The 13084-nt window shown below is 44.4% G+C and overlaps 1 protein-coding gene across 9 annotated transcripts; it reads left to right on the forward strand.

Annotated features, from left to right (window-relative positions):
• The first annotated feature begins 5766 nt into the window (after positions 1-5766).
• On the forward strand, positions 5767-12130 carry TCEAL1 (transcription elongation factor A like 1). 9 transcript variants are annotated; one of them, XM_082610076.1, is made up of 3 exons: positions 5767-5915; positions 10644-10717; positions 11087-12130. In XM_082610076.1, exons 2-3 carry the CDS (start codon positions 10679-10681, stop codon positions 11576-11578), a joined length of 531 nt encoding a protein of 176 aa, XP_082466202.1. In that variant the 5' UTR covers positions 5767-5915; positions 10644-10678; the 3' UTR covers positions 11579-12130. The 9 variants fall into 9 exon arrangements, with proteins under 9 accessions (XP_082466202.1, XP_082466206.1, XP_082466200.1 ...); XM_082610080.1 differs by having other exon boundaries at positions 5768-5915; positions 10644-10711; XM_082610074.1 differs by lacking the exon at positions 5767-5915 and adding an exon at positions 9860-9982.
• The last annotated feature ends 954 nt before the right edge of the window (positions 12131-13084 follow it).

Raw genomic sequence — 13084 nt, forward strand, 5'->3', positions numbered from 1 at the left:
ACCTGAACAGAAGAATGGTTTTAAACCATCATGTCTCTAGAAGAAAATAAGGACCCTAATTCATAAGCATATCTAACTTCCATGGTGTAAACCATGGCCAATTTCAAGCTATCAAAGCGACATCACTGAATGAAGATTTGTTAAGAGATGAAAACAGTCAGCCCTCATTAGCTGGTACAAGCCAGCTCCAGCATGACACTTTCTGTTATCTATAAAAGAAAATTAATTTGTTATTAAAAACCTTCCAGGGCTTCCCTGGTGGCACAGTGGTTGAGAGTCCGCCTGCCGATGCTGCCGATGCAGGGGATGCGGGTTCGTGCCCCGGTCTGGGAGGATCCCGCATGCCGCGGAGAGGCTGGGCCCGTGAGCCATGGCCACCGTGTACCGCAAAAAAAAAAAAAAAAAAAAAAAAAAAAAAAAAAAAAAACCATCCAGGAAAACTCCAGGCCCAGATGTCTTCACTAGTGAATTCTATCGAACATTCAAGGATGAAATAATACCAATTTTAAATAGACTCTTTCAGAAAGTAGAGGAACAGGTCTCCTCTTATATAATGAGGCCAGAATTACTCTGATACTAAACAAAAACATTATAAGAAATCTAAGACCAATATACCTCATGAACATAAAAGCAAAAATTCTCTTAAAAATTTTGGGAAATTGAATCCATCTATATATAAGAAGTATAATAAATATATCATGACCAAGTGAGGTTTATCCTAGGAATGAAAAGTTGGTTGAGCACTCAAAAGTCAATGTAATAGATAGCGAGTGGGAAGCAGCCGCATAGCACAGGGAGATCAGCTCGGTGGTTTGTGACCACCTAGAGGGGTGGGATAGGGAGGGTGGGAGAGAGGGAGACACAAGTGGGAAGAGATATGGGAACATATGTATATGTATAACTGATTCACTTTGTTATAAAGCAGAAAATAACACACCATTGTAAAGCAAATTATACTCCAATAAAGATGCTAAAAAAAAGTCAATGTAATTCATCATACTAACATGATAAAGGAGAAAAATTATAACCATTTTAATAGACACATAAAAGGCGTTTGATAAAAGACAATACCCAATTATGATAAAATTTCTTAGGAAATTATGAATAGAAAGGAAGTTCCTCAGCCTGAAATAAGGCATCTATGAAAAAACTACAGCTGACATTATACTTAATAGTGAAAGACTGAACACTTTCCTCCTATGAAAGGAACAATTCAAGGATGTCTGTTCTCACCACTGCTATCCAACAATGTACTGGAAATCTTAATTAGTGGAGTAAGGCAAGGGGAAAAAAAGTGTGCAGATGGGAAAAGAAGTAAAACCATCTTTATTTGCAGGAACATTACAAGCATGTACATAGAATGCCCTAAGAATCTATACAAAGTTATTAGAACTAATAAGTGAATTTAGCATGGTCTCAGGATAAAATGTCACTATACCAAAATCAAGTATATGGGTCTTCCCTAGTGGTGCAGTGGTTGGGAGTCCGCCTGCCAGTGCGGGGACACAGGTTTAGGCCCTGGTCTGGGGGGATCCCACGTGCTGTGGAGCGGCTGAGCCCTTGCGCCACAGCTGCTGGGCCTGCGCTCTGGAGCCCGCAAGCCACAAATGCTGAGCCCATGTGCCACAACTACTGAGGGCCGCGTGCCTGGAGCCCGTGCTCCGCAACAGGAGAGGCCACCGCAGTGAGAAACCCGCGCACTGCAATGAAGAGTAGCCCCTGCTCGCCACAACTAGAGAAAGCCCGTGCGCAGCTGCGAAGACACAATGCAGCCAAAAATAAAATAAATAAATTTATTTTTAAAAATCAAGTATATGATGCAGCCACTATGGAGAACATTATGGAGGTTCCTTAAAAAAGTAAAAATAGGGGCTTCCCTGGTGGCACAGTGATTGGGAGTCCACCTGCTGATGCAGGGGACACGGGTTCGTGTCCTGGTCCGGGAGGATCCCACATGCTGTGGAGCAGCTGGGCCCATGAGACACGGCCGCTGAGCCTGCGTGTCCAGAGCCTGTGCTCCACAACGGGAGAGGCCACAGCAGTGAGAGGCCCGCATACCACCACCAAAAAAAAAAAAAAAAAAAAAAAAAGAAGTAAAAATAGAACTACCATACAACACAGCAATGTCACTACTGGGCATATACCCTGAGAAAACCATAATTCAAAAAGTCATGTACCACAATGTTCATTGCTGCTCTATTTACAATAGCCAGGACATGGAAGCAACCTAAGTGTCCATCGACAGATGAATGGATAAAGAAGATGTGGCACATATGTACAATGGAATATTACTCAGCCATAAAAAGAAACAAAATTGAGTTATTTGTAGTGAGGTGGATGGACCTAGAGACTGTCATACAGAGTGAAGTAAGTCAGAAAGAGAAAAACAAATACCGTATGCTAACACATATATATGGAATCTTAAAAAAAAAAGGTTCTGAAGAACCTAGGGGCAGGACAGGAATAAAGATGCAAACGTAGAGAATGCACTTGAGGACATGGGGAGGGGGAAGGGTAATCTGGGACAAAGTGAGAGAGTGGCATGGACATACATACACTACCAATCATAAAATAGATAGCTAGTGGGAAGCAGGCACATAGCACAGGGAGATCAGCTCAGTGCTTTGTGACCACTTAGAGGGGTGAGATAGGGAGGGTGGGAGGGAGGGAGATGCAAGAGGGAAGAGATATGGGGATATATGTAATCAGCTATGTATGTATAGCTGATTCACTTTGTTATAAAGCAGAAACTAACACATCATTGTAAAGCAATTATACTCCAAGAAAGATGTTAAAAAACAACAACAACAAAAAAAAAAAACAAAAAACAGAAATCAAGTATATATCTTATGTACTGGAAATAAACAATTAGAACATGAAAAATTTTAATGCCATTTGCAATGGCATCAAAATGAGTGAAGTAAATAGGGATAAATTTTAGGAAATACCTGAAGACTTATACACTGAAAACTACAGTATATTGCTGTGAGTAATCATGGAAGACCTGAAAAATGACAAAGTATACCATGTTCATGTATCAGAGGACTCAATACTGTCAAAGTGGTAATTCTCCCCAGATCTGAATACTCAGTATAATTCCAATTAAGATCCCAGCTGGCTTTTATTTGTGTGTGAAAATCTACAGGCTGATCCTAAAATCTGTAAGGGAATGCACAATATCTGTAGCAGTCAAAACAATCTTGAAAAAGAAGAGATATGGGAACATATGTATATGTATAACTGATTCACTTTGTTATAAAGCAGAAACTAACACACCATTGTAAAGCAATTATACTCCAATAAAGATTAAAAAAAAAAGAATATCAGAGGACTGACAATAACTGACTTTGAGTCTTCCTATAAAGCTGTAGTAACCAAGACAGCATAGTATTGGCAAAAGGATGGGAGTGAAGATACACAGTATGTGTGTCTGCCATTCTTGCTGTCCGGTTTGCATGTCGCATTCCCCGTGCCCCATGAGCACCAAATTCAAGTGGACCCTTGATGAATGGGTGCTTAGCAAGACTCAAAGCAAGAAAATGGCAATCTTCTTACTTCTATGATTGCTGATAGCCAGGAGAGGCCACCTTTTTGGTTCCACTCAGAACTTACTTCCAGGGACTTCCCTGGTGGTCCAGTGGTTGAGAGAATCTGCCTTCCAATGAAGGGGATGTGAATTCAATCCCTGGTTGGGAAACTAAGATCCCACATGCCACAGGGCAACTGTGCACCACAACTACTGAGAACGTGGGCCACAAGTGGAGAACCCACGTGCCACAACTACAGAGTCCACATGCTCTGGAGCCTTCACGCCACAACTACTGAGCCCACATGCCACAACTAGAGAGAAGCCCGTGTGCTGCAACGAAGATCCCGCGTGCCGCAACTGAGACCCAATGCAGCCAAAAATAAATATTAAAAAAAACAACTTACTTCCAATGCATAGTCACATTCCAAGAACCACAAATGATCAAGAAACCCAATCATATCCTTATTGACATGTATTACTTCCTTGAATTTGCCAGCCACTTACTGTTGAAAATGATGACAAAGAAGAAAAGATAGAACAACCCACAGTTCCAGTTCCATTCTATGTGTGGAGAATGTGCATGTGTGCACGTACCAAGAAGTAAAATAAAAACAGTTGAGGTGGATAGACCTAGAGTCTGTCATACAGAGTGAAGTAAGTCAGAAAGAGAAAGACAAATACCGTATGCTAACACATATATATGGAATTTAAGAAAAAAAAATGTCATGAAGAACCTGGGGGTAAGACAGGAATAATGACACAGACCTACTTGAGAATGGACTTGAGGATATGGGGAGGGGGAAGGGTAAGCTGTGACAAAGCGAGAGAGAGGCATGGACATATATACACTACCAAACGTAAAGTAGATAGCTAGTGGGAAGCAGCCGCATAGCACAGGGAGATCAGCTCAGTGCTTTGTGACCGCCTGGAGGGGTGGGATGGGGAGGGTGGGAGGGAGGGAGATGCAAGAGGGAGGGGCTATGGGAACAAGTGTATAAACTGATTCACTTTGTTATAAAGCAGAAACTAATACACCATTGTGAAGCAATTGTACTCCAAGAAAGTTGTAAAAAATAAAAAAAAAATAAAAACAGTTGAGTCAGTTTTGTGCAGCATTCCACTGTTCTGGTAAGAAGTGAATACATATACAAAATATGAATTATGCAACTTTGGTGCTTCTGCATATGAGTAAAATGCTCTTATATTTGCATTTAAAACTGACATTGTACAATATAAAGATGGACTATATCATTTATGTTAATAGTTATAATTTTCAACTGTCCTTTACTTAGAACATTAAATAATAAATAGAAAGCACCATGTCAAGGTCAACATCAGTGGTCATAAATCACATTGATAGTATGCAGCTGTGATATCATGTGATGAAATGGCACTTTATCCTGTGATCTTCCTCCCCCACACCCATAACCCCAGTTTAACAAAGAGAAAAACACCAGACAAATAAATCTCAGTGGACAGGCATTCTACACATACCTGCCTAGTACTCATAAAGCTCATCAAAATCAGTAAAAGTCTGGGAAACTGTCACAGCCAAGAGGAGCCTAAGGAAAAATGACAACTAAAAATATGTGGTATTCTGGATAGGATCCAGGAGTAGAAAAAGGGCATTACCTAAGAAAAAGGAAATTTGAATAAAGTAGACTTTAGTTAATGACAATGTGTCAATACTGGTTCATTAACTACAACAAATGTACCATACTAATAAGATGCTCCTGGGTACGGAGTATATGGGAATCCTCTATAGTATCTTCTCAGTTTCTTTGTAAATCAAAAACTGTTCTAAAAAATGAAGTCTGCTAAAAAAAAAAAAAGTCAAAAGAGAGACCACAGAAAAAAGAAAAGCTTTATATGTTAGTACCTTTAATAGCACTTTTTCCCTTGCTTTTTGAACAAAGGGCTTTGCATTGTCATTTTACACTGGGCTCCGCAAATTATGTAGCCTACCCTGCCTCTGTCCCTACCTCTGTCACCCAGACTTCAGACTAGAGTTGTTTTGGACCCTTTTGAGAGTCCCTGAGGCCAAGAGTGAGTAAGGCTGTGAGTATGCTGGGGCCCAGGAGGGAAGAGTTCTGTGCTCTGAGCTCATCTGGATTCTGGGAAAGGCAGCAGCAGCCAGTCTGGAGAGGCCCCCACTCAGGCCAAATGGTGTTCCTAAGAGAAGCCCCTTCTCACCTCACCGCGGTGGGCAGTGTGGAGTCAGAGCATCCTAGAGCTGCAAGGGACCTCGTTCACCACAGCCCCTGACCCCACGTTTTAGGGAGAAGGAGGAGGACACAAAGAGAGGCATGGAGAGGGGTAAGAAGGCTCCCAGCCTCCAGAGCCCTCCATCCAGTGACAGCCTGAGTCCTGCCCAGCGCAGAGCCATGTATTGCCTCCCTTCAGCCCAGGTCTGGACCAGCTTTCCCTGTCCCTGAGTGTTTCCCAGAAGCCTGAGTTGCCACCCCACCTTTCTCCAGAGTCCCTTGCTTGTTTCTCTGGGCATATGCAGGGTGTGTGTGTGTATTTGAGTGTGTGTGTGTGTGTGTGTGTCTGTCTGTCTGTCTAGGCTCAGTTAGGATGAGGCCAGAAGCAGTAAAGAGGGGCTCTTGTCATTGCATTTCCCACTTGGCTATTTCCCCCAGGGCGGGGGTGGGGGAGGTGAGCCTGAGAGCCCCAGGCTAGACAGAGCCTGCTGCAGTCCCAGGCAGCAAGTCATGAGACCAAAGTACTGCCATGGGTGTCATTAGGAAAGAATGCAGAGGCAGTAACAGCAGGGAGAACCTCTGGGCTGGAGAGGGCAGAACTCCTCAACTCCAAGTCCAGACAGACGGGCCCTGGAAAGGGAAACCAGCCCTCCATGGGGTCTGGGGGCAGTGCTGGAGAGGTGCTCAGAGGGCAGGGGGACTCTGTATCTGCCACAGAAGTACAGCCTCACCAGGGAGCAGGAATCCCTGAACCAGAAACCCACCCTGGGCTTCCTCAGATCCCCCAGAGAAAGGCCACACCCCTGAAGACTGTTGTCATGGCAGCAGCTGCCATGGCTGACTGCCTTCCCCCTTTGCCTGCATGGCTGCCCTGCCTGCCTTCTGGGACCTTCAGATCCTGTTCCCTGAAAAGGCCTATGCTGCCCACCCTGGCTGCTTGTAAGCATGGCTGGAGCCCACTGCCCTGCAGCAGTTTTACAAAGTGGTTACAGTTTCAGTCTCTCATGCCACATTGCCAGGGTTTAGATCCCATGTCTGCTACTTACTATAATCTGTTTCCATGCGAACAATTTGTAAGCTCTCAGAGTTTTAGGTATCTCACTTTTAAAATGGAGTTCCTTAGACTTAAACCTTCAAAGAACCCTAAATCAGCAGTATCAAATCAAATCCATGGGAAGGATTATTTCATTGTCACCACCCTCCCTCCCCCCACATGCAGCCAAGTAGCAGACCACATTCCCTTTGTACCAAATGGTTGTCACCGTGGCAGAACCCCCTTCACCTTATGCTCTGTTGATAGCCCTTTCTCTCAAGGGAATCTCAAATCAGCTGTTGTCAGGCAGAGACTTGGAGCCAATATGAAGGTATTGTCTTCATTCCTTCTTTCCGGTTCTAGTTCCTCATACCTCCCTTGTCAGACCCCCATGTTTACCAAATGCTCATCAAGGGTTAATTTATACTGGTTTGGGAGCTTTCAGAGGCAACTATGTCTTCTATCAGCAGCAGCAGAAGGTAATTCCACCTTGAGAAAGGAAAGGAGGGAGCTGGCCTGGCAGAGTGTACTCCTGGCTGCCACACCCAAAGGGAAAAGGAATTGTTTCATTTGGAGTCAGAGCTCTTTGCTGAAGATCTCCTCTAGATCTTTCCTGAGCTTGCTGAATTTATCATCCAATTTAGTACTAATGGTGTGCTGTAAATTAATATTTTGTAGTTAATGTACTGAATGACAGAATCTGAATACAAAGAATGAGGGAGTGAATCTAACAGACAACATTTAACCCAGAAAAATACAAGCTTCTGCACTTGGGTTAAAAGTAAACTGATTTACAGAAGTGCATTAACAGGGATTTGGGGATCTCAGTTGACTGCAACTTAAAGTGGATTCAACTGTGTTATATGGCATCCACAAAATCTACTACGATCTTAGGATGCATCTGTAGATGTATCGTGGCTATTCTAGAATGAAGGGTGTGGTAAGATCACTCCATGCTACCCCAGGAAGAATATCCAGTATTTTCAGACATTTACAAATTCAGGAGCATGTAGAATGGTGAGTGACTTTGAACAAACATATCACGTCAGAAGGAGCTGAAACAACTGGGGAGGTTCAACCTAAAAAAAACAGTCTTGGTGAGAACATAACTGTTTAAGGATTAAATGAGATAGTATATGAGATAGTGCTTAGTGCAATGCCTGGCACATGGGCTCAATTAATGTTAATAATAAAAGAATGATAATTAGTAGTAGTATTAGTACTGTCATACTATTATTATTGTTACTAGCACTACTCCAGGTCCTTTACACATACTGACTCATTTATTCTTCTTACCGATCCTATGAGGTAGGTACTATTTTGTCTCCAATTTTGCAGATGGGAAGTAGAGTCACAGAAAGGTCAAGTATATTGCCCAGTGTATCTCACAGATGGGCAGGGGAAAGAACAAGAACATTAACTTTGGCAGCGTCAGGTTGTCAAGGGTAAAAGGCACTTTTGTTATTTTACACTTGCTTTGTAACACTCCAGAGGGCAGAACCAGGACCAATGTGCATAAACTACAGGGAGGCAGATTTCAGCTCAAAGGGGGAAAAAAAACCACTGAATGATTAGAACTGTCTGAAATTTCACTGGAGTATCTCTTAAGGTAGTGAGTCCTCCATCACAGGATGTGAGGAAAAAAAGGATAAAAATGAAGAATGAATAAATGGGGCTCCTCTTGGAAAGAAACCATACAAATGATGAAGCCAACCCTTGGTGAAAAGAATAAAGAAGGTATAGTGAAACTTGGTTTAAAAGACACATATCATTGAAAAATTGAAAGGTAAAACAGTTATGGAAAATATATAAAGGTGAACTAATATCTGTCTTGCTGCTATCTCAGCACAAAGTAAACTAGATGTTGGAGAAAGTGACAAAAAGCTCTTAAAATGGGAAATTCCACGTATGAATTTCTGTTTGGAAACTTACTAGACAGCCCAGGATCCTCACAGATCTGATGGTCACCTACCCTGAAAGTGTAAATTGTAAGGAGAGGTATAGTCTGCTCTTTGGAAGAAAGGCCATCTGCATGATAAAGTAGCGTCCAGGCTGTGAGATGCAGGCATGAAGTTGAAGATCATAAAACACCATTAGATCCAAAAGTACATGCTTGTAATAACAACTGTGTTAGCATGATTTTTTTTTTTTTTTTTTTTTTTTTTGCGGTACGCGGGCCTCTCACTATTGCGGCCTCTCCCATTGCAGAGCACAGGCTCCGGACGCGCAGGCCTAGCAGCCATGGCTCACAGGGCCAAGCCGCTCCGCGGCATGTGGGGTCCTCACGGACCGGAGCACGAGCCCGTGTCCCCTGCATCGGCAGGCAGACTCTCAACCACTGCGCCACCAGGGAAGCCCAAGCATGATTTTAATCCTGCTAATTTGTGTGTGCTCCAAAGAATTATTACATAGTTTAATATGAATGTCCTCTGTGCTGAATCTATCTTTTTGGGTATAGCAGTCCCAGGACCCAAATATTTGCAGATTTAATGAATTGATATAAATTTCCTCAACCAGCAACACCAGTAGGTGGCTGGTTAAAGATTTAGATCCCCAGCAAAATCTATTTATTCTATTATAAATAATAATTACTCAATAGTATATATATGGTACATATGTAATATAAATACATACATACATATATAATGCCATGCTCTCCACCAAAAGTGCTCCTATTTCAGATAATAAATAAGTTTTCAAACTATTTGTACACAGATGGACAAATGTGTATTTTGATTTATGAAAATCAAAGTACTCAGTCTTTTTAGATTTATGTATTGATACTTCACAAACTTTACTCTTTCTAGAGCTCTAGAACTGAATGATTACCAATTTAGACTGGAGCTTCTACTTGTGATTTAGGACTGGAGACTCAAAAAACATCCTTAAATCATGTAAAAGTGAAAGTTTATCTCCCATGAAAGTGACAAGAGATGAAAACCATGTTGATAGAGCCTAAACGGACATGATGAAGTTATGGATGTGGATTAAACCTGGAAGAGGTGGCATATGATAGTGACTCATTAAGGAGAAACAGTCAAATTTCAGTACAGGATCTGAACTGTAGGGGAAATAATGGGCCTTGGTAGCTGATGACAGGAGAATGAGGGAGAGAGGTGTTATCAGGGGAAGAGGCAGAGAGGAAGAGGCAATAACCCTCAAGACTGGATGCTGACCGCGTCTAGTAACCAGGAAAAGGCAAATATAAACAGAGAGGTGAGTGACGACGACGTCTGGTATGTTAGGGGGTCAGGAAATATCGGCTGGTTGCGGCAGCACCGCCGCCGGTCAAAGTGGTAACTGGGGATCTGAGCTTGGCGGTGACGCGCGGCCATCACGTGACCAGAGCCTGTGTCTGCCCAAGTCCCTCTCGTCCTGGTCCTTTTTCCCTGTCCAGACACCATCTTCCTATTGCCCTTTGGTCGAGGGGAAAAACAGAAGGAAGTAAGTCCCCTCCGCCCTCTTAAATCGGTGTAAGTGTCGGTGCTGCCCAGTAACCCTTGGGATTGGGATGGCACAGAGTTCAGGCCTTTCCCTGTGCCCAGCCCCGCCCCGCCCCCGCGCCCATATTTCAGTGCAGAAAATGGTGGTCTAGGGGGTGGGGTGGGGAGGTGAGTGGGCCCCCCCCCACGGGAAGGAAACACGGACACTTAGAAACAGCTTCTAAGTAGTCCTTCGCTTTCACTTCCCGCCTGGAAACAAATGGCGAGCATTGCGGGGTTGGCGGGGGTCGGGGGAGAACGAAGCTTTGCGATGGGGCGGGGGGGGGAGGAGAACACGGGGGGAGGCAGCTGGTGCCTGTAAAAGGGACATGTGAGTCAGTCCTTCCCTCATCCCCTCTCCCCGCCCCCTACCCTGTCTTGTCGTCTGTCTGCAGCTCCGCAGGTCACAGCGGGGCACCTGGAGGAGAGGATGCCTAGGAGCCAGCCGCCGGGAGAGGTCCAGGTCGGGGTAGGGTTGGGCAGAGGGCCGGGATGGGGTGAGAGGGAGGGGGCTGGAGGGAGCCGGGTCCGCGGCACTGCCAGCCCGCCCCGCCCCGGCCCCAGCGGGAGAGGCCTCTGTGGCAAGGCCTGCCGGGAAAATGGTGGGCTTTCGGAAGGCGGGGGTGACAAGGTGTGGGGGGGCGGGGGGGGAACGACCAGACGCGGCGGGGTCCCGGGGGCCGAAGAGCCCCTCGGCCAGCGTAGGTTGGAGTACCCGGGCCCAGGCTCAGGAAGAGGCAGGTATTGGAACCCATGGGCGGGGTTTTGGTCCAGACAGCGAGTATTCTGACTCGCCTTTGCCTTTCCTGTCTCCTGTGAATAACCGTGCTTAAAAAAGACCATCCTGAACATGGAAAAAGCCTGCCAAGAGCCCGAGGAGCAGCCACAGAGCCCGCCCAAGGCGGAGGAGGAGCGGCCTCCTGTGGAACACTCTCCCGAAAAGTCGTCTCCGGAGGAGCCGTCTTCAGAGGAGCAATCCTCGGAGGAGGACTTCTTTCCTGAGGAACTGCTTCCTGAGCTCCTTCCTGAGATGCTCGTGTCCGAGGAGCGCCCTCCTCAGGAACGCCTGTCTAGGAAGGACCTTTTTGAGGAGCGCCCTCCCATGGAGCAGCCTCCTTGCGGAGTGGGCAAACATAAGCTAGAAGAGGGAAGCTTTAAAGAAAGGCTGGCTCGCTCCCGCCCGCAATTTAGAGGGGACATACACGGCAGAAATTTAAGCAATGAGGAGATGATAAAGGTAGCAGAGGAGATGGAAGAGATGAAGCGAGTACGAAACAAATTGATGATCATGCATTGGAAGGCAAGGCGGAACCGTCCTTATCCTATTTAATGTGTTCGGCCTTTAATTCTGTTTTGCCTGGTATGAGTATTATCACCTGACCTTTGTTTGCTTTTTCTCATGTACCTTACCCCGTCTTCCTAATCTTAACTTTGCGTGGCTTTATTTGAGGTGTTTTGCCTGTAACTGGCATAAAATTGCCCCCCCATCTGCAAGTCCCCCTCTTTCAATTATGTCTTCTCCATTTGCATGGAAAGATGTACATTATATATTGTGAAGTGAAAAAAGCAATTTTCAAAAAGTATATGTAGTATCCCCTTTTTGTAAAAAATGTATATTTATATATTAATATGCAAAGAAAAAACTGAAAGTATATACTTCAAAGGCTTAACAGTGGTTATCTGTGGTAAGATAACAGGTGATTTGTTTGTTTTTCATTTTTGCTGCATCTGAATTTCTCATTTTTTCAAGATGAACACATTTTACATGTGTTGCAAAAAAAAAACCCCAATATAATAGAAAAATTGTAAAGCAATTTAAAAATAATGTCAATCAGCTTATAAAGATCATGTGGCACTTAATAAATACTTGACAGAACTTCAATCCCATGTTTTATTTCTGAATCTCTTAGGCAGAAATGTAAACAAGGTACTGTACTCATATTTGTTTAAGGGTCATTCTTTTCCCATTTAAATAGGAATAGGACAATTTACAGGGCTGCTGTGGAACCAAATGAGGTAAAGGTCATGTGAGTTGTATTTTTTCCCCCTACTTGCACATGCTGGACCCCATCCCCTATAGATTCCCTTCAGATACTGGGGATAGTACCCAAAGGAGGTCTCGTTTGCACTCACAAATCCTGTGCGATTCCAAGTGAGTGCCACATTCCATTCCTGTCCTGCTATTCTCTTCCCTTAGATACCACCATGTCTGCTGGGTACAGCTGCCCCTTCTCCTGGGTCCTGCTCCTTTCATGGCCCCCCATCACAGCTGAGGTGCCAGAATCCTCCAGGTGCAAAGCTTTACTGATTGCTCTGGAGTCCCTGCTGGGCCAAAGCTGAACTGTGTCTCTTAACAGATATATGAAGGATGCCCCTCCTCTAGCTTTAATATTACACCTGTCCAGGTGGATACCATCCCAGTGCTGCTTAGACCTCTATGTCTTAAAGAATTCTTAGCAGAATAGTCTTTCCTATTTATTTTTTTCCCCCAAAGCCTCCCTTTTCTCCATTGGGCACAAACATGAGTTCACTGGGACCTGGGCTCGGAGATGAATATGTGAGCCAGACACAATGCTTTGTGCTCAAAATTGGAACCCCCTCCCAAATAATCTCCAAGGATAACTATGGTTTTAATTGCCCAACACTTGCTTAGGGTGAGTTCTCTCCCAGGGGCTTTTGGCAGGCTTGCCTTACCAATTCATCTGACTTACTCAATATGTATAAGTTAAAGAGGAAATTAAGACCTAAGCTCAGGGACTTCCCTGGTGGTCTGCTGGGTAAGACCCCTTGCTCCCAATGCAGGGGGCCTGTGTTCAAACCCTGGTTGGGGAACTAG

Source organism: Mesoplodon mirus (genome assembly GCF_964341445.2).
Source record: "Mesoplodon mirus genome assembly, chromosome: X".
In the NCBI taxonomy this organism is placed as follows: Eukaryota; Metazoa; Chordata; class Mammalia; order Artiodactyla; family Ziphiidae; genus Mesoplodon; species Mesoplodon mirus.